Here is a 26225-nt window from a genome sequence, read left to right on the forward strand (position 1 = left end):
TTCTTATTTATCTGATATTCATAATATAGATCAAATACAGCAATTCTGGAACTACCTTTCAAATAAAAACAAGATAAATAGGAGTTTGATAATGTATAAGAGAGACGATTACTGTATGGTGTCAAACCCAGCATTATGCAATAGGTAAAATAGATGTAAGTATTCAATAATGGTGAAATTACTAGAAGTGTTGCATATTTAACTTTTATTTCTTTGTTTATTTTAACTAAGTGGTCCCAAAGATCCTGATGTAAGAGTAGGTTGTTTCAAAAGTGGAGATCTAAGTGAGCCATCCTCTACCATGTGTCAACCAAATTAGTTCAAGGCTTTGACTTCTTCTTGGTCTTCTTTATCTGACTCTGGAATCACTTTTCTGTCGGCAGTAACATGAATCAGTTTCAAGACACAGAACTCTGTAGTTGTGAACACAACCTTATTATAGTGCACACTTTTTAGTTCTTTCTTTCTGGCAGAAGGGGACCTGGATTATTTTAAGGTCTGTTGGAGAAGGGATGATTAAGAAATGGATCTATGTATGTAGGGGCATTTGGGGCAGACAGGAAAGGATAGAGGGAGAAAAGAGAGGACAAATTAAAGTATTTTACAATTATATCTAAAAACCTTTCAAAATTTTAAAAAGTGTAAAAATTAATAGTATAAAATACACTTTTTTTTTTCATGCCTACAGCACCTCGTCTTCCTAGGTGGTCTCCCATTCAAGTACTAACCGGCCTGACCCTGCTTGGCTTCTGAGATCAGATGTGTTCAGGGTGGCATGGCCATAGACTAAAAATCACTTTCTAAATTTGAATTAATTCTTTTTTACAAATATTTTCATGTAGGCAGTCTTCTGGGCACGTTTGGTGACTCAATTTCTCCTGGAGCTTACACATTAAAAGTATGTGAAAAGTTAAATAACAACTCAAGAGATAGTAATATTTAAATAATTATAAAATATTGGCACAAAGTAGTGTGTGATCAATTGTCAAAACAATGGTATGGATGGTAACTGTATAAGAAACTCAGAGGGAGAAGATGTCACCGTGAAATGAAACGAAATTCAAGGCTTCAGGACAGAGGAGGAAGAATGGGCAAGCTGATATACAAAAGGAATTAAGTAAGCATTTAAATTATTAAAGGAATTATCTGTTCAAGCTTTGAAGTAATATTTTACTCTTAAGTGGATCCACATGCATAGTAGCAGAAATGTTCTGATCATTCCTAAAAAAATATGCTCAGAAATGTAAAGTACCAGACATATCTGTTGATGCTATTCAAACAGCAGTCTTTATCCATTGTTTGAACCAGATAAGTGAACCTTTTGATTGGATTAGTTTTACTCCACTCTTAGAGGCTAAGTCTAATCATCTGGCTAAAAAGCAAGAAATTAAGTTGCTGAGCATTGTGTAGACAATATAGCTAGGTGATTAAATGATATTTTTACTTTTTCAGAAGTTATTAAAATTAGTGTAGACATTCTTTTTAAAAAACATCTGATAGAGAGTCAGCCTCAATACTAATGAGATAAGAATAAAAATTCTATTACTTTCTATTTTTTCTTATAAGTAGTATGCAAATAAATATTTATCAAATTAATGTTGAGTTAGCTACACTAGTTTTCAGTGTTAATACAAAAAATGAAGAGATTTTTATTAGGAGTTCTTTAATGATTAACTGGTGGTAACTGGTTTCTTTTAAACTCTTTTGGACGATGTGCCTGGACCTACTCTAACATCATTCCAGGGATAAAGCTATTAACCTGCCCTTTGAGGCTAAAGTCCTTGCTACATGAATTTAGATTTAGCAAACCCTTAGGTTTGCCATTGGTGATATCAGAGTTGATAATCTAGAACACGGGTCCCTAACCTGAGAGCCTCAGACAGGTACCTGTCCATGGACTGTTAGGAACCTGGGCCGCACAGCAGGAGGTGAGCGGCAGGTGTATTTGCAGCTACTCCCCAGCGCTAGCATCCCCGCCTCAGCTCCATCTCAGGTCACTGGGCTTTAGATTCTCATAGGAGTACTAGTCCCTTGTGCCAAAAAGCTTGGGGACCACTAATTAGAAGACCTGCTGATTTGCTAAGGATGGTGGGGCCAAGTGTGAGTAGGGAGAAGGGAGCTGAGAGGGTGTGATGGCAGGTGAGTACAATAACCTAGGATGTAAAAGAAGGGAAAGAGAATGTGTACAGAGATTCAAGGTTGATTTACTTTCCTGTTTACACCAACTTATGCTTGCCTGTTGCACAATATGGAAGTGGACACACAGACTTTAAAGTAGATGAGGAGAAGAAAATTTATTCAAGGTAAATAATCTCTAAAACAGTAGGTGGGGTTTTAGTGAGTAGGAGAAAGTGCTTCCTTATGGGGTAACTAGAAAGGTGAGAATATTTGACAGACATAAACTTACTTCGCTTTGTGTACTTTGGTCTTTGGTTTATAAGGAAGGGAAACCAATTCTTTCTAAAACAAAACAAAACAAAAATAAAAAAAAATATTTCACTTCTTGTTCTGACTGAAACTTACTTGGAAAACAACATGAGGTACAATTATCATAGAGTTTATACAGACTACTTAAATCTGGAGACTGTGAGGTCAGAAATGTTCCAGATTAGGGAATTTGGGGTTCATTCAGGAGGGTGTGTGTTTGTACATTTGTAAGTTCAGAGAGTGCCATTATTGTTTTTGTTGTTTGTTTCTCCTCATTTAGCATTAATTTTTGTATGATCTAAGTAAGACCAATCATTGTAAAACAAATAGTAGCTCATGTTAATATAATACAGCTTTATGTGACAATAAGCCCTCTGACAAAAACATCTCATTTCTGTACTAGCAGGGCTATGTACTCTGGAGATATCTTTGGTTTATCAAGGATTGCCAAATTATCTGATGTCTAAATCCTGCTCTCCTCTAGTATATAGAAGATTCCAGACCATGGGTATGTAGATTTAAGAGGTCAATCTATAAAACCTCTAAGAATTTTCCATAGTTCACCCCTTTCCGACATAAACTTATCCAAATGCCTCACTAACAGTCTCACCGAGATCCTTTCTTCTCTTTGTTTTCTTAAGAGTTGGAGAATCTCATCTCTCCTTTTAGCCTAAGAGGAAAAAAAATATGGGTAAATCTTTTTGACTCATTAGTAAAGCTTTGGGTCCATAGAGATTAAAAATTTTTTTTTTCATTTTCCTTCTTGTATTTTTTGGCAGAATTTAAAAATAATCTTTCCAAGATAGATTTATACTTTTCATTTGTAACAATCCAGTTTTTATTCCAGAGGATGCTGCTTTACAGAATAATTTTATTTTGATGCTAAACGGAAGGTGGTTTTCTTGCTTATCTGATAACAACTAACTTTTATTAAGGCCTTACTACATGGACTATGCTCAGGAATTTATATACATTATGTCATTGTTTTCTTATAATAACTCAGAAGTTTGACACTACTATTATCCTTTTTTACAGAAGAGGAATCTGTAAGATAGCTTACTTAAAGTTAAATAGCTTACTTAAACTATTAAGTGGCAGAATGGGACTTGATACCAGCTGTATTTGACAACAAAGCCTAAGCTATTGACCACCACACTAAATTGAATAGTAGTTAAGAAGCAAAGTCAGCAAGTTCAAACAGTATACCATACCACCACCTAAGTCCACAACAACAGGGCACTTCTTAGTAGCTTGCATGTGGAACAAAGCCTTATTCTCTTGTCTTTCCTGTGTTTTAGATATCAAGATATGTACATTCTTAGGTAAGTTTTCCTGTGTTAAAAACTAATTTAGTGCAGACACAAAGACTTATAAAGATACAGACTATATAAAAAGAGGCAGATGTCAGTACAATTTTTTTCATAGAATCCAGTTATGTTCATGTTTCAGAGATAACCAGGTAGAAAATTACATTTGGAATATTTGAAAACAAAAGGAAAACCTGAGGATCTGACAAATAAAACTTGTGGCTTCAGATGGCCAAATAAAATGATAGAAGTTCTGTTTAGATCAAGGCTAGAAACATGAAATGACCAAGAATAGACATAGATTTGTCATAGCCAGGTAAAATTTCGTCCATTCCAATTTATTGAGCACAGTACTATTTTCCCAGGGCTGCTGTAACAAAATGTCATAACTGGGTGGCTTAAAACAACAGATATTTATTGTCTCACAGTTCTGGAGGATAGAAGTCCAAAATGAAGGTGTCGGCAGGGCCATGCTCCCTGTGAAAACTGTAGAGGAATCTTTCCTTACCTCTTTCCACTTTCTGGTTTTTGCCTGCCATCAGTGGCATTCCTTGGCTTGCAGCTATATAACTCCAAGCTCTGTCTTCATTGTCACATTGCTTTCTCCATGTGTTTCTGTCTTCACATGACCATCTTATAAGGACATCAGTCATATTGGATTAGGGGCTCACCTCATTTCAGTATTAAGTTCTTAACTAATTTCATCTACAAAGACTATTTCCAAATAAAGTCATATTTCAAGATACTGGGGGTTAGGACTTCAACATACCTTTTTTCGGAGAGACACATTTCAATTCACAATGAACATCTATGATATCACATTACTGTGCAAAGGGCTGAACAAAAATCAAATCCTGCCTGCAAAGTGATCGCAGACTTGTGGAGAAAAAGACAAGTAAGTAGTTTCAAAGGCACTACAATAGGGTTATTATAGAATGCAATTAGAGGACTGAAGATAGATCCTTAATTCAGACTATAGTGTGTATCTAGCTGTCAGGCGAGACTCAGAGAAGATGTCCCAGAGGTGATATCCAAGGTTAGACCTGAAAGTGGTAGTCACCAGATAACAATAGAGACAAAATGGGGAAGAAAGCTTTTGCAGCAGAGGAAATAAGGTGTGCAAAGCTCTAGAGGCGGCTGTATTACTAAGTGATTCCTCAAGACGATTCTTCATTCCTGATGCCTGCAAGAGAAGCTGAAAACCTCAGGCATGCTTCACTAAGACACATGAGAGGAAAAGCCCATGCTGGGGGCAGTAGTCAGCAGCTGGGCCAGGTACACTGGTGCCTTGGCTTTGCATCATTCTGTTTAAGTTGTATTAATCTTGCCTTTGATGAACTTAAAATTTTTTTTTTTTTTAGGTGAGGCAACCCTTGGTTGACCTCACAGATTGCAAGGACCTTGTCAGCTTAAAATCCCTTATTTTTAAAAATTTTACCCCTACAGCACCTGGTCTTCCTAGGTGGCCTCCCATCCAAGTACTAACCAGGCCCAACCCTGCTTAGCTTCCAAGATCAGACAGGATCAGGCTTATTCAGGGTAGCATGGCCATAGACTACAAAATTTTTATTTTATTTATTTTGGGAAAAGATTTCTACTTTTTACTTGAATATTAGGCATCATATATCACACAGATATTGAAAGACAAAAGTTCAGGGTATTTTTAAAACTAGATATCATAATACCTGTCAATTTGCTATGGATTGAATAAAATTATGTCTGTAGATTAAAACCTGGGATATTTTCAATGTGGGTATTCAATGTTAGTTTTATTTTCAACTTTTCCATTGCACATGCACCTGATTAGAACCGATCACTTCCCTAAGTGATTACATAGCACTTTATACATTTATTACAGTATTGATCTTACTTTCCCTGCTTTATCTCACAGTTGCTACTGTGTCTCTTTCAGAATCTTTTTATCCTTCCTTAGAGCTTAGCAATGCCTCGTATATTATAGTCAATGAATTTTTGTTGAATTGAATTGATTGAGCCATGGTGTATGAATGAAATCATTACATTGTTTAATAGACAATTATTAGTCTAAGCAAAAAAAAAGTTTTAGAAAATGAAATTAAACAGGGGTAAGTTTAGTTTTTAAAATTCCCTGTGTGATTATCTTCTGGGCAACCATTGGGTAGCTGTGTTTTTATAATGCTAGGGTAATAGAATTTAAAAAACTTAATATTTTTAATTTTTATTTCAGGCCCTTTTTTATTATAATGGATTTTAGTGCCTAATAAGTTTTATAATATAATGCACCAAAAACAAAGCCACATTGTTTCTCATCTATATGGAAGGTTGTTGTGAAACTGGAAAAAATATAAACATTGCTTAACATAATACATGGCATATGGTGGATATTTAATAAATAGTAGCTATTATATTATTTATGGTGATGATGATGAGAGAAAATTTTTCTTTCAGTACTTTTTAAATTTGGAAGAGTGGAAAAAGAAGAAAAAGATGGATTGCCCACTTTCAGGCATGGAAGATTTCTGATGATTCAATCTCTGACCTATGGGTGAGTTGGTGAATAGAGTTAGAAGGAAGAAAAGAGAAATAAAGAGAGATATCTAAGATATTATTTGCCCTGAATTATGCAGTGAAATTCCTTTGTTAACAAATTCTTCAGTATATTATAAACTTCCTCAGTTAATCTTCAGGTGGAAAAAGTTTTTGATACACACTAGACTTTAAAAAGAAAGTTTCTTTCTTCTTAAAACCTTGTTTTCATATGAAAAATGCATTTCTTCCTTGTATCATGGTTAACAATTTTTACTAAAACATTAATCAAAAATAACATATGGTAATATTTATTTCTCTGATTACCTATCTACATTACCAAAAGGAATTTTCTCTTGACTATCATAGTATAAAAGTTGAATTACTGAATCCTTAGAATATCTTAGAGGAGTATTGCATTGATTCCAAAATCAGCTCTTTGCTTATTTACTTGGCAACCATCCCAAAACATCTAGACTCTAGAAACTCTTGAAACCAGAATGGTATAGTAGTTAATTAAACAATTTGGCTCCACTGTCAGATGGACCCAGGCTCAAACTGTTTTTACTGTATTTTAGCTGTGTGACTTTGAGAAAGTCATTTACTGTTTCAGCTTCAGCTTCGTAACTGCAATAGATGTAATTATAATGCTTCTCAGAAAGAATTGTTCTGAGGATTAATAAGAATGTGCATAAAGGACTTATAGTTTATATATTATGTAGTTAGGTCTCAAAAATATTATCATACAGCGAGGGGATGAGATAGTCTGAAAGGAAAAAAAAAATGAAGAAAACAGACTAAAAAGCACTGGAAGAAATATATTAATTCAAACAGAAATTTTTTAAAATGCTGCGTTCTTTCCATTGAATATACATACGTACAATATATGCTTATGGCACAAACACCAGAAAAGGTGAAAAAAAAAGCACATAAAGGAAGATAATATTTATACAAATCCATTGCTGAATCTTAGTATAAGTTTGAAATTTTAAAACATGTAAAAATTTTAGAACATTAAGGAAGCTTCAAAATAAATAATCAAAGGATTTAAAAATAATGCATCAAAGGAAGAAAGGCTGCTAGGGAAGTAGTGGGCTAGTTTAATGATCATAAAACAAAAAGCATGTTCAGTGATGAAAAGAAGAGCAAAGTCCAATAAAAAAAATAAATGGAGACATGGAGGTAAAAATGATCTTAAAGATGTTTAAAGATTGTGATAAGCTTGGCTTGATTTGGATAAGATGTGTGTTTTGGGGAATGGAGGTATAAAGGGTAGGATAGTCGAATGGCATCATATTGAGCACCCTGACAAAAAGATAGCCCTGTTTAAACTCAATTTTGTAGAAGATAGAAACTATGTTTCTGACTTCAATATAATTAAATTAGAAATAAAAAACAAATTACAAAATTTCTTACATTTTAAAATTAAAAAACACACTTCAAAATAATTCATGAGACAAATTATAAATAAAAATATAAATTTAAAAATACTTAAAGTGGTATAATAATGAAAATACTATATAACTTATGAGATATAGCTAAATATTTTGAGAGATATTTATAGCTTTAAATGATTATATTAGAAAAGAAATAAGATAGGAAATTAAGAAACAAGCAAAAGGGAAAGAAGTTAGAAGGAAAATAATCCAAAATTGAAGGGAGAAGTAATAAACATCAATAAGTTATAACATAAAAAACAAAAATATAATAGAGGTCAAATGTTAGTTTTTTGAAATGACTCTTAAAATAGATGATCTTTTGGCATAATTACTTAAGAAAAAATACAAATGATTAGAAATGAAAGGAGTAATAACTGGAGCTACAGCAGAGATTAAAAAGATGATTAAAAAACACTCTGAATCCTTTGCATCAATAAATTTGAAAATGTAGAAAAAAATAACCTACTAAACCATTTTAAGAAATAAAAAATAGGCCCATCCATTTACTCAAACACAAAAATAAAATAAACAAACAAACAAAACCTGTATTACTTATGCAGATTAAGGGGATATAATTAGTTCAACTAATTTTAGTCAGCATTTAGCTTATCAGTTGGGTTTGCTTTGGACTGACTTGGGTCTACTTGCTGTGCTTCTTACCATTTCTAATAGTTAGCATTCCGTAAGTTAGCATTTATACTAGAGTCTTTTTTCAGTTTCCAAGAACTTTTGTAATGGGTGTGTGCATTTGAAAATATTCCTTTAACATTTGATTTTTTATAGGGTTCTGGTTGAGAACCATTGGTCTAGACCTTCGGAACCTTTATGACATTCACCTCTTAATCTACACTTGTAGAGAGAGGCATCATGATAAATTTAATTACTTTTTATTTACATGCAAGAGTTAAATTGACTTGGCCCACACGTTTTTGTTCTGTAGTTGAAATTTCAAAACATTTCTTCAGTGGTGATTTTTATTTTTGCAGTTGATAAATAAAGAAGATTAAGGAAAAATATCATGAGGGTCACTTTAGCAATATGAGCAAGCCGATCTTGATCATGTCTCTTAACCGGGATGTGGATACTTGGGTGACCATACCTCTAGTATTTAGTCATCACCCTTTGAGATTTACCACTTTAGTCAAAGCATTTAATTTAATAATAAAGCTTATTTGTACCTGCTAAAATTTTATTTTTAAATTATGAGTTAAAAAGGGAGGGACCACAGAGAAGATAAAAATAATCTTTCACTGAGAAACTGTTGGTTGTTAGGCCTGTGTGAGGGACGACTCATTTAATCCTCCCAACCCAACGCAGTTAGGTAGATGATATTATTATTCCCTCTTTACAGATAGAAGGAATTCAACCACATAAAAATTAACAAGTTTCCCAAGGGTCACTTAAATAACTGGTAACTGGCCTTCCCAGTTCTGTTCGACTTCATATCCTATGCTCCTTTTGCTACACAGCTTCAAACACATACTAGCGATTTTAGTACACACCTATACACACACACACACTTACAAAATGGTTTCTTAATTCAATCTTCATTCCGAAAATGAAGGATTAATTAGGATTACCCATAGTGAAGAAGATAAATGCAGTCTCTGCTCTCACAGAAAAATTTATATTCTAGTAGAAAATGTGTGCTATGGGAATATACAGCAGAGAGAGCTAATCCAGTTTAGGATAAGCTTTGTTTGAAGTTAATTTACTTATTTTATGGTATGATGTAGCACTTTGCAAAAAGTGGTTCAAAGGTAAAGAATAGCCCTCAACAAAAAATTAATTAACTGAATTCAGCAATACATTAAAAAGATCATACACCACGATCAAGTAGGATTTATTCTTGGGGTGCAAGTTTGGTTCAATATCTGAAAATCAATGTGATATACCACATAAACAAGAGAAGGATAAAAATCATATGATTATATCAACAGATGCAGAAAAAGAATTTGACAAAATCCAGCACCTATTTATTATATAAACTCTCAGCAAAGTGGGAATAGAAGGAACATACCTCAATGTAATAAAGGGCATATATGACAAACCCAAAGTTAACATCATATTCCACGGCGAAAAGCTAAAATTATTCTCCTTAAGATCAGGAACAAGACAAGAATGTCTACTTTCACCACTTTTATTCAATATAATAATGGAAGCCTTAGGAACAGCAATCAGACAAGGAAAAGAATTAAAAGGCACCCGAATTGGAAAAAAGAAGTAAACTGTCATTTGCAGATAACATGATACTATATACGGAGGCCCCCAAAATTATTTGAAATGATAAAATAGCAGGATATAAAATTAACATTTAGAAATCAGTTGCATCTTTATATACCAATAATAAATTATCAGAAAGAGAAATTAAGAAAATAATATCATTTCTAATGGCATCAAAATAATACCTAGGAATAAATTTAAACTGAGAGGTAAAAGACCTGGACTTGGAAAACTATAAGATATTGAAGAAACGAATTGGAAGTAATACAAATAGATGGAAGCATATACCGTGCTCAAGGATAGGAAGAATTAACATTGTTAAAATGTCCATACTACCATAAACAATCTCTAGATTCAGTGCAATCCCTATTAAAATACCAATGAGATTTTTTCACAGAACTATAACAAATAATCCTAAAATTTATATAGAACTACAAAAGACTCCAAATAAACAAAGTAATCTTGAGAAAGAAGAACAAAGTTAGAGGTATGATGTTACCTGATATCAAACTATATCACAAAGCTATAGTAATGGTACTGGCATAAAACAGCATGGTACTGGCATTAAAAGTAGACACATGGATCAATGGAACAGAATAGAGAGTCTAGAAATAAAACTATATGCATACAGTCAATTAGTCTATGATAAAGGAAGCAAGACTATACAATGAGATAAAGACAGTCTCTTTAGTAAATAGTGTTGGGAATACTGGACAGATACATACAAAAAATTGAAACTTGACAACTTTCTTATACCATATACAAGAATAAAATGGATTAAAGACTTAAATGTAAGACCTAGAACCATAAAGCTTTTAAAAGAAAACATAGGCAGTAAACTCTTTGACATTGCTTTTAGTAACATTTTTTTGGATATGTCTCCTTAGGCAAAGGAAACAAAATAAAAAATGGAACTATCTTAAACTAAAAAACTTTGCACATCGAAGGAAACCATCAACAAAACAAAAGGCAGCCTACTCCAGTGGGAGAAGATACTTCCCAATGATACATCTGATAAGGGTTTAATATCCAAAATAGATAAGGAACTCATACAACTTAGCATGCACGCACACGTGCGCGCGCGCGTGCGCGCGCGCACACACACACACACACACACACAATTTAAAAATGGGCAGAGAATATGAAGAGACATTTCTCCAAAGAAGACATACGGAAGGCCAACAGACATATGAAAACATGTTCAACGTTACTTATCATCAGGGAAATGCAAATTAAAACCATAATGAGATATCACCTCATACCTGTTGGAATGGCCATCATCAATAAATCAACAAACAAGCGTTGGCAAGAATGTGGAGAAAAGGGAACCCTCATGCACTATTGATGGGATAGCCAATTGGTACAGCCACTATGGAAAACAGTATGGAGGTTCCTCAAAAAATTAAAAATAGACCAAGCAATCCCACTTTTGAGTATTCATCCAAGGAAATACAAAACACTAATACAAAAAGATATATGCATTCCTATGTTCGTTACAGCATTATTTACAATAGGCAAGATATGGAAGCAACCTAAATGTCCATTGATAGATGAATGGATAAAGAAGTGGTACATATATACAATAGAACATTACTCAGCTGTAAAAAGAATGATCTTACCATTTGTGACAACACAGAAGAACCTAGAAGGTATTAAGTCAGACAGAGAAAGACAAATACCACATGATTTCAGTTACATGTGGAATCTAAAAAACAAATAAATGAACAAACAAAACAGAAACAAACTCATAGTTAAAGAGAACAAACTGATGGTTGCCAGATGGGAAGAGGCTTGAGGGGCTGGGTGAAAAGGTAAAGGGATTAAGAAATACAAATTGACAGTTACAAAATAGTCATGGGGATGCAAAGTACAGTATGAGGAATATAGTCAATGATGTTGTAATAACTATTTATGGTGTCAGGTGGTTACTAGACTCATTGGGGTGATCACTTTGTAAGTTATATAAATGTCTAACTACTATACTGTACACCTGAAACTGATATAATATTGAATGGCAACTGTAATTTAAAAATTAAAAGAATTTGATAAAAGGTAAACAATAGTTGAATAATAGTGGCACTTGTAAATTGATGTGCTTTCTGTGATTTTTTTAATGTAAGTTAAATATTTATGATAGGATTTTTTTTTATTACAAGCTGACCATAAAATGGGAATTACACTCTATATTTAGAGTATTACCTAAACAGAACCAATGTTCTATGGTTTTACAGAGGTTGATTTTTTTTCTTTAGGCTCCAGAATTTAATTTTTAATTCTATGCCAGTGATTGGGAGTTAAATGTCCAATAGGATCACTAGGATTCTACATCGGAGTCTTAATCCTTAGTAGGTTTCATTGTTATTCTATGTTACTAATGCAGTCTAGAGGAAGGTGAGAATTACTATTGACTTAAGGCAAAACTATTAGTAAAAAATGTCTCATATTTGGACTTGATTTTAAAAGGCCGCATGCACCTCTTAGCTTGTTGATTCCGATAACAGAATGCTTCAACTATGAGTTTACTCTGTGAATTTACCACTATTCCTTATGTCTATTTAGAAATCTGCTATGTAGATTCTACAGCTTCTGTATAGTAAATTTATACCTACTATAATCAGATTCACAACTTTTGAACTTCAAATGATCTACTATGCACTTTAAAAGACAGCTTAAATAATCAGTAAAAAGGCTTTCTTCAGCATGAATCTGATTTTTAGAAGGTAGAAAAAATACAGTAATCAATGAGAGTGGATGAAAGATGTCAGAAGATTATTAATTGGAGGGAGGAAGAATGCAGACCTGCAGGGAAAAAGATGCATATATAAGCATCTTTCTATACCTATTGCAAATTGCCTTATATTGGCTCAATTCCCAGCTCTGACATATATAATTTTCACTTAAAAAAATGACATCTTACTAAAATGAGAAAAAAAATCAGTCATTGCATAAGAAGGATTGACATATTTTTTTCTTAAATGTGGTTTTCAATAAAATATCCATTTATTTGTTTTAAAGAAGAAAAAAATGTGTATTTCCTTGGTTCTGTTACATATTTTTTCTTAGTTCTGTTACATATATCTTGATGGAAGACCAATAATAATTACCTGAAGAGCATAGCTCTTGTTTTAAAATATTTACACAAAACAAATGCATGAAAGTAAAAGTGATTTTTAAAAATATCTTTAATGTTTTAAAAGGCACTTATTTTTTAAAAAGCAGTAAGTGAGACTTGAATTATAATGTTGAGAAAAATATGAGCATGAAATAAACATTACATTTTTAAATTCAATAAAGTATAGCTAGATATATTAAGGATACTTCTGTGTATAATGATTGAATTACATTCTATTGATGATTCAGTATGTAATAATTATCAAGGCTTGTCTTTAGCAAACAAATAAATAAGGTTTTCATCATGTTAATGGTTACATAGATATGATGAATGGATGAATGGCACTGACCTCATCTTTCAGGTATGTCTTTCCTATCTTGCCCATTAGTTTGTAAGAAGTGGGTAGAGGATTCCCCATCCAGACGACTCTGTCTCATCCCTGGCCCATACTTCTGTAGCCCATATACTCACAGGCCTACTTGACAGCTCAAATAGGCTTATCTTTGCTTATTTCAAAGTCATCTCAAGCTCAATATGTCTAAATACATTTAACTCTTTCCCTCTCCAAAAAACACCTCATACTTGACCTTCCTTTAATGGCGTCATCCATCCTGCTAAGAAATCCAGAAAACTATGAGCCATCTTTGATACCTTGCAGATTAGGGCCATATAATTATTTCAACTAATTTTAGTTAGCATATAGCTGATCAATTGGATTTGCTTTGGATTGACTTGGGTCTACTTGCTGTACTATTTTCTTCCCATTTACAACATGTAACTAAAGTCCTAGTTATTTTACTTTTTAAGTATCTTTCAAATCTATCTACTTTTTACTAATCTAAGATACAATTATCTCCCAATTGGTTGATTGCAATGACCTTCGCTCTGGTTTCCCCACTTTGAATACATTCTCCATATTATAGTCTCCTAAACTTTTTCAAATAAATGATATTATCCTCTAACTTAAAACCCTTTGATGGCTTCTTATTGTCCTTCCTATTGCCTAATCATCACATAAATACACTGGTCATTCAGCTTCTGAAATGTGTCATGCCTTTTTGAAGCACAGAGTCTTTGTATGGCTATTTCTGCTGCCTGGAATGCTCTCTCAATGCTCCCTGCCCCCCCTCACTCCAGCTGGCCTCATTGATGTCCACTCTCCCTTCAAATCTCAGCTTAATCTTTGCAGAAATCCTCCCTGATTCTCTTGATTGGATTGGTACTGCCCTATTACACGTTCTCCTATGATCATGTATAGTTCTTTTATAAATACCTATCTCCCTGATTAAATTGCAAGTTTCACAAAATGGCAGAGTCTGTATCTCTAAAACATGTTTTTTTGTTGTTCACTGTTGTACTCCATTGCCTAGTACGATCTTTTTTCTTTCTGTTTATACTTGTTCAGTGCTCTAAAAATTTATCCTAAGTCTCAGAGTTTATATGCATAGTCGTTCCCCTCTTATTTATGGTTTTGCTCTCCATGGTTTCTAGTTACCTGCATTCAATCGTGGTCTGAAAATATTAAATGGAAAATACTAGAAATGAACTACTCATAAATTTTAAATTATACACCACTCTGAGCTGCATGATGAAACCTCATGCCATCCTGATTTGTCCCACACAGGACATGAATTATTCCTTTGTCTAGCATGCCCACTCTATATACAATACCCACCCTTTAGTCACTTAGCTATCTGGGGCATTAGATCAGCTGTCATGGTATCACAGGACTTATGTTCAAGTGCCCTTATAGTATCCTCATGCTGTGTCACAATGCCTATGTCATTTGCCTCACTTTATCTCATCACATAGGCATTATATTCTCTCACATCATCACAAGAAGAATGGTGAGTCCAGTACAATAAGATATTTTGAGAGAGAGACCACATTCCCATAACTTTTATTATAGGATGTTGTTATAATTGTTCTATTTTATTATTAGTTATTGTTGCTAATCTCTTACTGCTCCTAATTTCTAACTTATTCTTTATCATAGGTATGTATGTATATACAGGAAAAGACAGTATAGATACATTTCAGAACTATCTGTGGTTTCAGGTATTTACTGGAGATCTTGGAACACATCTCCCATGGATAAGAAGAGACTACTGTACTATCCTAAATAACTTTGTTTTTTTTTTTTTTTAAATCAATTACCGAGTTACTGTTAAAATGAAAATACATCATTTAAAAAAGTTACTTAAAAGAGTTTATCTCAACAAGAGAATCAACTGTTTATAAATCGATTTTGGAACAATATGTTTTGGCTTACCCTCCCTCCCCAAATTACCATAGTTATGTCAATTTGTCTTATATATGGATGACTCTAAAGTAGTTTTTCGGGTATGGCACTAGGGAATAACACAACTGTTTAGCAGTGTGAAAACAGTTCGGGGGAAGGGTATATGCTTCTAGGACTTTGCTTTCTTTTGTACAGCCAAAGCTCTCTCATACCAAAGTTCTAGTATATGGAATTTTGTCTTGTCCCCTGAGTTCAATTCTTTGTCTTGTTTCTTTGTATAGTATCTCAGCTACTCTGGGACAGTGGTCCTGTCTTATTTTCCACTTCTGACCCTGTATCCTAATTCCCATGTCAAAGTTTCTCTTTCATGCTATTGAACTTTGGCACCATGACCTTTAATTTTTATCTATTGCCTTTTCCTGGTATCATTTCCTTCAAAGAACATATAATGTTCATCTACATGGCTTTCTTCTATGACCTACGTACTGTATTTTCACTCTTGTCTGTTGCTTGCACATCCTTTGCACAACTGACTACGTGCCTGTTCAGTAAGTATCTATACTCTGTGAGGCCTCTGAGTCTTGGTCAATTCAATTTTGAACTGTCCTATTAAACAAGTACCTCATATGCCATCTAACTCAAGGAACTTGGCTGTCAAGCAGGATCTTGGTCCAGACAAGTGAAACCATTTATGCATTCATAAGCACTTATTTGGCAGGTTAGGAGATCATCTACTATTTGTCTAGCCCTGTGATTATAATGTCAAAGAAGTCATGATACTTTTCCTTTAGGAATGTAGAGCCTGCAGGAGAAATACACTACAGCACTATGGTCGGAGAAAGTAAAGGGTCCTAGGGAAACACAACGGAAGGAACATTTGTATCAGACTGGGGAATGTGTGAGGGTAAGGAAGGACTTCAATGTGACCATTAAATAGTTTTTAAGTATAAATAGGCATTAGCTAAGTGGGAAGCATGGGAGAAGGGCATTTCCAGGTAGAATAAATGGTAAGCTCAATGTCACAGAGGTATGAAACACCTTGGTGGGTTCTTGGAACTACAAGTTGTTCAAAATGGCTATAGTGTGAATTGCACTTAAAGGTAATGGTGGCAAATTAGGCTGGGGAGGTGTAGCAGGAAGCAGATAGTAAAAGACTGTATATTAAACTATGATTCAACCAATTTTAGTGCAGTCAATTTTCATTCATGGTAGCCATGGTTTATAAAGTTGCTGAGAACAGTGAATTAGCGAATACTGAACCATTGCTCCTAGGTTCCTGCCTGACTTAGGTCACATTTCATCAATGGGTCAATACATAACTTTGTTTTATGTGTGCTTATCTTTAAAGACAACTTATTTAAAATGCATCGTTGATTTGTCAATACTGAACTCATGGTCAGCAGCACTTACAACTCATGTCAAAATAAAGTTTATCTAATGTATATATTTTCTCCATAAGGCACATCATAACTTCTTGCACTTAGTAACACTAGACGACTCTTTAGCACTTGGAGGCTATTTTTAAACAGCAAAATCATTTTTTAAAAAATCTTAAAATGAATGTGGCACTAAATAAATTGCGAAAAGTAAACATGTTCATAGTATAAGAGCTGAAAGAAGATGGCAGGACATCATCTTGTTCAACCTCAGCTAGAAATGTGTGTGTTGGGCAACTCAAATATTTCATTGTCCTTTCAACATCCACCAGTGGCCATGAAAGCACCATGAGTGTTGATTTGGGGGTTACAAGTAAATTGTAGCCAATAAATGAATTTACAAATAAGGAATCCATGAATAATGAGGATCAACTATATTACCAACACAGTGGCTTGGGGAACTGTGAAATCTCAAAAGCCAAATACACAAATGACTGTGTCACCTCAGGCTCTGAGGGCATTCTTAACTATACTTCATGTGACTAACATATCTTATAAAAAATGATAAAATGATTAAGTAAATTTAGATACATAAACTGTTTAACTTTATTATCTGGCTCCAATATAACCTGCTCAGAGATTTTTCCTCTTGCCTTTGATACAGGCAAAGGGAAAAGGCAGTTGTGATTTTGATTTTGGGTATGTCGTGATTCATTCCTTTTTCTGAGTCACCTGACCCATGAAATAATCTGGTTCTTCAATAAATTCTATTTGGTTTGCCCTACTGCTTATAAGGAGTTTACTAAGTTGAACAATAAGGCTTCATGTAACTGGAATCAAATCATTAGTTCTACATTTATTTAAGCAAATACATGATCCTTTTTTGCTCCATTCTGCATTTGACAGTTTCATTCATAATTAGTTTGGGTCCCTGTCCAATTGCACCTCAAGGTTTAATTTTGTTTTTAAGATGAACGTGTGTAGAAGATAAAGTATCCAGATCTTTGGGAAAAAGAGGCAAGGATGCATCAAGGGACATGGCCTTATTCAGCTCTGAAGTTGGGTCTGTCTGGGGCAAAGAATTCAGCTATTTGATCTCAAATCTCATTCCTTTCCCCAAGAATGTTTTCATGAACTGTAGATGTTACTAAAAAAGATTAAGAGGGGAATCTCATCTGTCAACTGAAAATGCTCCCAAGATTAAATAAAATTTGAAAACAAAGTAGTACTATAGATAATATAAAAGAGTAATTCATATTTATATAATCTTTTAATTATCATTTGCTACCAAAATATTTGCTTGTTAATGTGAATACACAGTCTGTTTTTATGATTCTTCCACTTGAATTCTTTGATAAATTAGGAATGACAAGAATTTAAATGACTTAGTATATTTCATTGGTGAAAGAGAAATCCACTACTTTCTAATGGTATTTGGTTTATGGCGGAAAAGGAACTTTGTTAATATTACATTAGGGCAGGATAGCAAAACTAAAACAAAGCCAGGTAACACTGTTACTGAGAAAACTTAGATTTGTCTGGGAAGCCAATCCTGATCAATTTGACACCAAAGAGGATTTTGTTTGAACATCCTGGTGATGACATGGAGGAAATTCCCTGCATCTCTGTTTTGGCTCTTTAAACCGACTTCAGTAATTCTGAGTATCCCTCTTACTACTGTGAAAATGTAGGATAACAAAGGATAACATTAAAGTTTTCCACTTTCATGATTCAGTGCCTAAAAATACACCTTTGTGAAGCTTCTGAGATTCTTCTTCTTCTAAGAATGTCCTCATCATAGCATGATTTACTTCTGGTTTACAGAAGTGCCATAAACCAAACTCACTTTTGAGTTAGACTTACACTATGGTCAGTATTGGCTGTGTAGGCTGTGTGGCAGGACAGATTAACACCCCATTCCAAGAAAAAGGCTTATCTAGATGCTGATCTGCAGATTGAATAACTTACTTGTAAAGATGTTTAGTTTATATTCACTCTTGTTAAAACTTAGAATCCAAGTGGACATTTCCGAATGTGCCATCACATACCCACCTTAAAATGCTGCTCTGATTTCTTCTTCCTTCTCCCAGAAAATTAATCATTTATAATTCTTTTCATAAAGAGATAATCATCTAAGGAGCTTTCTTAAAGGTGGCAAAACTAGAAAGCAAATTAGTTTTATGATTTCAAAGAATGAGCTGACTCTTCATTTATTATAATGTTTTCAGACTACTTTAGAACTTTCAAAGGAAGAATAATGGTCCAGTATAGTGCTATAACATTCCCTTTATGGACAGAGTAAGCCATCTAATCTTGACAGGCTCAATTGTTTTTGATTTTCTGCTGTGGACATCCATCACAGAAATATAAGTTGAGATTAATAACATTTTGTCCACTAACCAAAAACATTTATAATGTATACTAGGAAAATATTCCAAAATGGAGGCTATAACATTAAAGTTTCAAAAAATTTCAACAACTGAAAAACCAATATCAGCTGAGGAGAAAAAGCTATAAAGGTAACTTTAGGAGAGATGAAAAATAAGTCTTTAGATTTTTCATTAATTTTAAGGAAATAGTGGAAGAAAAACCTTTAAGAGAATTGATGGGAAATATTTTTCTCATTTCAAAATGAAAATTATGCCAGGAATTTACTTATGAGTGTAGATGTTTAAAACATGTAGAAGATTCTCTTAAATTAAAGAGATCATTGTAGGTATTTTATTAGTTAAAGCTAAAAATTCTAGAATGGTGGTGGTAGCAATGCAGAGAGGGTACTATAGACTGAGGAAAAGTTGTTTTAGTACTTAAAGTGAATTATTTTTCCTCTCAATATAGACCCATGAGGTAAAAACAAAACTGAGAAGAGAGATGATATATTAAAATGGTCCTAAAGCAGACTGCAAACAGATTAGCTTTGGGGAGTATCTTTTCAAAAATTATCATCTTAGAAAATTTGCCAGATGGATATTTGTGGAAAGGCTAAACAAAATGGAATATCACTGTATGGAGCATATGTTCATTTATTACTTAATTATGCAGTTGTTTATTTATTTAACCAACAAATTTTTGAGTTTCAATAACTGGAAAGGCACAAGGGTTAAGCAAAAAAGAAATGACCTCTGTCCTCATAGAAGAAAAGAAAATTAACATTTGTGGAGGTCAAACTAAGGCCAGGCACTTTACATCTTATATTGACTCTATGACATGGATATTTTTAACATGCCTCCTGAGGAAGCTGAACTCACAAGAATTTAATAGCTTGCTTAAAGTTACACAAATAGTAAGTGGCAGAATTGGACTTCCAAACCCATTTTGTCTCCAAAGTTCCCTATACTGTGATACCTGTAATCTAGCAGAAAAGACAGAAACATACACAATTACCTAAACACAGATTAGAGACTGTGATAAATACTGGATGAGAGGTATATGGGACTTGCAATGAGAGCATGGAGAAGGAAGCTGTTCACCTGCTAGTCTTTACATCACCTCTGGGAAGGCTTCACAGGGAAGGTGGCATTTGAGCTTAGCCTTGAAAGTGAATGAAGAGGAGCTTTTTAGGTAGAGACATAAAGTGCATTGTAGGTTGAAGAAACAGCTGCAGGGCTAGGAACAGTGTTTCTCACACTTGTATTCATATTGTAGTTTTGAATTTTAGAGTATTTGGCAGTATATTTGCATAACGCCATGGCCAGCAATCGTTACAACACAACGATTTCATGGGCTTTGGAATTAGGATATAGGCTTTGAATCTAGGCTCTGACACTTTCCAGTCGTGGGAACTTTGGAAAATCATTTAAGACTTGTTTGATTAAATGGGGATAATTATCATGAGGCTGTTTTAAGGAGAATATGAGAAGATACATGCAACCTGCTTTGCTTAGTAGTATATAGCACATGACATACACTCACTAAATTGGCTGTCAGGAATACTACATCACAGTATGTGTGAGGATATCTATAAGAACATTCAGAAGCTCTTGGTTGCTTTTTGCACCATGGCATTGTTTGAAGTACAGTACTGATTAAGCACAGTTTCAGTAACATTCTCTTTCTTTCCCACTGGCTTGCTATTTTGTTAGGCCTCTTCTACTCTCAAAAATAGAATCTTCTATACTGTATTGTACCACCCGTTTGACTTAATGTACAGGATAATGTGTATGTTTAGGTTTAGCAAAAATATATTTTACCCATTCACCACTTTGGTGGTTGATAACCAGCTGTACAGAGTAGGTTACATTGTGGGAAGGGAAGAAGTATATGAGAAGGAAGAGAGTGGTAGGAGAAGTCAGTTGGGTTACGGTCAAATTGGAAAGAAACTTGAATGTCATGCTGAAGGGTTGGTCTTGATCCAACAGAAATGGAAAGCCATGAGAAAAAATGCAAGTAGGTGTACAGACTGGATTGCATTACCCCCAAATTCCTATATTGAAGCCCTAACCTGCCAGTGTAACTATTTGGAGACAGAGACTTTATGGAGGTATAAGGTTAAATGAGGTCATAAAGGGGTGGCCCTAATATGATAAGACTGATATCCTTATAAGAGGAAGAGATACCAGAGCTCGCTCCCTATGCCATGTGAAGACATAGTTAGTAGGTGGCCATCTACAAGCCAGGCAGAGAGACTTCATTAGAAACCAACTCAGACAGCAACTTGACCTCAGACTGCCAACCTTTAGAACTGTGAGAAAATAAAATTCTGTTGTTTAAGCCATTCAGTCTGTGCTATTTTGTTATGGCAACCTTAATAGACTAACGTAATGGGAGAGCAGCACAATCGGATTTGGCTTGTAGTAAGAGAACTAGTGCAGTGTGGAGAACTGCCTAGCATATTCTTTGGTCAACTCTATATAGTCTTTGCAACTCAGCTCCTTTGAGAAGAGTTCTTGCTTTCTTCAGCTTGATTTTGATGTCCTTTAATATGTTCCCATAGTTTATGTGTATATATCTATTATAATAATGAATCATAATTATTGACTTTAATTGACTATCTCTCCAACAGATTGTAAACTCCTTGAGATCAGGGACCACCCTTTATCTTTGCATTTCCTGCATCAGGTACAGTACTTGGTACAGAACAGGTTCTCAATAAATATCTGTGGAATTAAGTGATTAATAAGTTAATAGAAGAACCTGAGGCAAGGAACCCAGTTCTTAGGCTACTAATATAATATAGTCCATTAGCAGAACACTGACTTGTAACTTACATTGTTTTAATTTTTGACAAAAGATGACAAAAAATGATAATAGTTCGTCCTTAACTTTTTATTTCTAGTCCCTTCCAACAATTAAATTAAATCAGACTTTAAGTCCAAAAGTGTTGAAGAAGTCTATTTTTAATGATTTTTACCTCTCTGAAATTTAGGCTCCCTCCCTCCCTTTAAGTCCTGGTATACATATGCAGTACTTAATACCCTCAAGAGAAGAAATTGCTGACTATTTCTAATCACCTAATTTGTTTGAAGGAATCACCAATAGTCCACAGAGTGAATTAATGTGATCAGCACACTTGAATGCATTGTTCTGTAATTTATGTAGATTTCCCGATAAGTCTTTCAGAGTTTGCCAATATGTCCAATGATTAAAGACATTAAGCCAAAGTGAATCTTCTGTCTTTGTGTTTATAGTACAGGAACAGTTACAAAAATGGAATTTATCCATTAACCAAACAAAATGTTTCTATAAATCACTGCATTAATTGCTAAGTTAATGGCTGTGCTTGCATCATGCAAAGCAAACAAAGGATATTGCCAAAAAAGATGTGTTCAGCTAATTTGACAACACCAGTGTGTTTAATTTCAGCTTTTAGTGAAAATGGTTCTAGATTACAGACTCATTCCTCTGATCATTTAATTTTGACATATTAAGACAGTCAATGCTATTCAATTTTCCCTATTCTTACAATATTTCTGTTCTTAGAACACAGTATATGGTTTGGGGCCTTATTAATAAAGTGTGTGAATCCATCTTTCTCCTCCAATTCTGTTGTTCCTATATATCCTTGGGCTTTTGCAGAGACTGAGAATAGCCAAAATTTAATAGAATTTCTTAATCTTCAATTAAAATTCAAATTCAAATCAAGGTTTTTCATTTGCTTGAAAGAAGAAAATTTGTATATACATATGTTAAAAAAGAGTAATTGGGATTATTTAGAAAGTTTAATGAAAATCTGATGACCTTCTGAAATACTGGCTTACCTTTTGGAGATACTTTTCTTTCTCCTCTGATTCCTGAATCTTTAAGTTTTCAGCAATGACATCTGTACCCTCTAAAGGAAATGAAGTCAAATTCAATCTAAAATAATTTTATCATGATTTTACAATTATGTTGATATAAAATCAAATAAAGATTGAAAGGTAATATATAGAATAGTAAGGTAAACACAAATATATACTATCTTGAAACTTCATTAAGCAGATTCATAAATAATTAAAAATAGAATTAATTAGCTATGGCTGCAGGGAACCTCTAGTCTATGAGTAAGCCTGAGTCCACAGACAAGAAAAAAATCTCTAAAGAGAATATATTTGCAGTATCAGAGATTCCAATTTTCACATTCCTATTCAACATGTTACAGGAATTTAGGCATTTTCCTCTGGATAAATAGGGTTGTTCCTGAGGCAGGGTGTTGATATGTAATTCAGAAAGTTATGCCAGCATATAAACTTGTATGCTTATACTTACTACCCATTTTCTGACGAGTCTAGGAATCAGGATGTTGAAAGGCATATAACTTGGTACTTACTGTTTTTCTTAAGAAAAGACTGAAAAGAACTTTTCTCTAAAAAATACAAAAGGAAAGAAATGAAATCATTGGAAACCCACAGCATTAAAGGTGTAGTTTTCTATATCTATAAAAATTGCACAATAACTGTTTTCACATCTTGGGCCTTACTAAGAAGGTCTTACAGGTCAGGGAACTTGGCTGCTAATATTGACTCTGTCTTTAACTTTCTCTAGGGACCTCATATTTGAACTCAATTATGTAAACAACTATTCTTAATATCCTTTTTGCCAAGATATAACATTTTCTCAGATTATACTGTTTGGCCAAATAGATGCCATAACCTAAAGGATACTTTAAGATGTACTTTAAGATGTAACAAAGATACCACTGATCCTTTTTGTGTGGAAGGTTTAAGAAGTATTTGTATAGGGCTTTAGACACATGATATGAAAGATTCTTATTTTAGAATTAGATTTGACAGATAAATGGATAAATATGATGTGGTAAATATATACAATGGACTATTACTCAGCTGTATAAAGAATGAAATCTTGCCGTGTGTGACAACATGGGTGGACCTAGAGGATATTATGCTAAGTGAAATAAGTTAGACAGAGAAAGACAGATAGCGTATGATTTCACTTACATGGGGAGTCTAAAAAACACAACAAACAAACAAACAAACAGAAACAAACTTATAGATGCACAGAATGAATTGAGGGTTGCCAGATGGGAGGAGGGCTGGGTGAAAAGGTGAAGGGATTAAGAAGTACAAACCGGCAGTTAGTTACAAAACAGTCACAGGGATATGAAGTACAGCAGAGAGAATATAGTTAATAATATTGTAATAACTATGTATGGTGTCAGATGAGTATTAGACATATGGGGTGATCACTAGTGGTTAAACAATAGTGTTTAACAACTATTCTATATACCTGAAACTAATAATGTTGTATATCAACTGTAATTGAAAGACAAAACAATATTTGGCAGTTTCTCCTGGAAGGGGCTCTGTTACCTTCTGGAATCAACACAGTGGAGGCAAAAATCATCAACTAGAGACAGCTACTCACCAGGTGCATTGCTCTTAGAGGACCCTGCCACCGGCAGACGCTGACTGCTACCTCTGGACAGTACCAACTGGGATTCATTAGGAGGATACATGGACGCCGCGATCCAGAACTGCTTGGCCAAGTTTGCGTCCTGTTCTGAAGAACCGGTGAACACCATTAATCCCTGAGGACAAATTTCACAGGACTCCTTTCCGCTGCTAGGACTTGCTCTGGGCCTCGTTTCCATAGCAACTAAGGACGCTTCTGCAAGCTCCTTCACTCCTCTCCCAGCCCCGCCCCTCAGAGAACTGCCAAGTTGGCAACAACCCACCGGAAGCCCTTAGTTTCCTCCGTAGATGTTTGGGTCCCGCGTGCGCTGGTGGGCCATGTGAAGCCGACTTCTGTAGTGATCACATACTTTAGGACCAATCTTAACCTTGGGTTGAGACAGGAGAGTCAAAACATCAACTTGGGGTCCTTTTCTGTCCTGTTAGAGTCAGTTGCGGCAGCTCTCTTATCAGTCAGTCTTCTATTTGCCTCTCCCATTCTCCAGCTCACATCTCCCAAAAGATATCTAATCTAAATCTAAATAAAAGCTTTCAATTCTTTAGCCCCACTGGCACCGTCTACCCTTCCACACTAGATTGTGGTAGCTAGGCACACGCTACAAGGAAGTTCTGGGCCTGCTCTCGTTGGAGAATTAAATATGGGTAGTTAACATCCTATTGAGAGCTAGAGTTCTGAAATGGTGGATGGGTACCTACGTACAGTTTTTGTTATACATTTCCCTTCTGAATCCTTTAAGACAAATCTTAAACTGGATTTATTTTGTAACAGCTTTACTAATTAGTCCAAATAAAACCTGCCTAGACTGCAATAGCTATAAATGATTATTTAAAAGAAGGGACACATCTGATGGACTCAGGCCTTTCATGAAAGTGTTATGAAAAAGTTTGTTAATGTATAAAAATATTAACAAGTGCTTTGTAATAGCTTTCCTGGGAGATTTTCTAATCTAGGAACAACTGAACCATTTTCAGTGATAGGAAACCTGTAAATACTGTGGCAGGAATTGCGATGATCCCAATAAAGACAACATAAGGAAATGGACACATGGTAATAATCAGAATTTATGACGATATAGCACTTTATTTTTAAAAAATAACAGTCTCATAGAAAAGATACTTTAAGAGTTGATAATCACAAGGCTCTACAATGACATAGATCAGCAAAGGAAAAAATTCCCCAATCTATCTGGAATTTTTCTGGTTAGGAGCCTGAAGGAATATTGAAAAATTATATATAAAATACGTACATATTACATGCATTGTATATTTAGCAGTTAAAATGTTGACTTCTCTTTTGGCTGAGTTATTAATAGGCAGCGGGTAATATTAGAGTATACCAACCTCCCTCCCTTCCCCAAACACGCTGATGTGCGCAGGCAGCTCATTTAGATGACTCTCCAAATCTTTTTACCTGGCCGTGTGGTTAGTGATTGGTACTATTAGCAATCAGCTAACTACACTGCCTAGTAACTAGACTCACAGAAGAAGAATTTACTTTCATCACAGACTGTAGTCTCAAGTTGGTGGCCCCACGCATTGTGAGAAGCAAATCATTGGTTCAGCTGTAGCTCACTTTAGTTGGTGGGTTGGAGAACGCCCTACTAAATAATGAAAAATAGGCACAATGAATCACACAGCTATACAGCATTACATGTTACATTGGGGGCACCTCCCAGCCGTTTCTTACAATTAAAGCAATTAAATTCCATAGATTTCGCTATTCTTACGTGGGTTTGCACACTCTTGC

The 26225-nt window shown here is 34.5% G+C and overlaps 1 protein-coding gene and 1 pseudogene across 2 annotated transcripts; both read right to left on the reverse strand.

Annotated features, from left to right (window-relative positions):
- On the reverse strand, positions 1–24732 carry HOATZ (HOATZ cilia and flagella associated protein). Of its 2 annotated transcripts, XM_016165678.2 has the most exons (6): positions 24432–24723; positions 23377–23412; positions 22829–22899; positions 3038–3097; positions 2408–2460; positions 6–373 (listed from the first exon to the last, which is right to left on the reverse strand). In XM_016165678.2, the coding sequence occupies exons 1-6, from the start codon at positions 24655–24657 to the stop codon at positions 316–318; spliced, it is 504 nt and encodes a 167-aa protein (XP_016021164.2). In that variant the 5' UTR covers positions 24658–24723; the 3' UTR covers positions 6–315. The 2 variants fall into 2 exon arrangements, with proteins under 2 accessions (XP_036077410.1, XP_016021164.2); XM_036221517.1 differs by lacking the exon at positions 2408–2460 and having other exon boundaries at positions 1–373; positions 24432–24732.
- On the reverse strand, positions 5172–5290 carry LOC118603421 (annotated as a pseudogene).
- Positions 24733–26225: the final 1493 nt, after the last annotated feature.

The sequence above is a fragment of the Rousettus aegyptiacus genome, unplaced genomic scaffold, assembly GCF_014176215.1.
Source record: "Rousettus aegyptiacus isolate mRouAeg1 unplaced genomic scaffold, mRouAeg1.p scaffold_m13_p_5, whole genome shotgun sequence".
Lineage (NCBI taxonomy): Eukaryota > Metazoa > Chordata > Mammalia > Chiroptera > Pteropodidae > Rousettus > Rousettus aegyptiacus.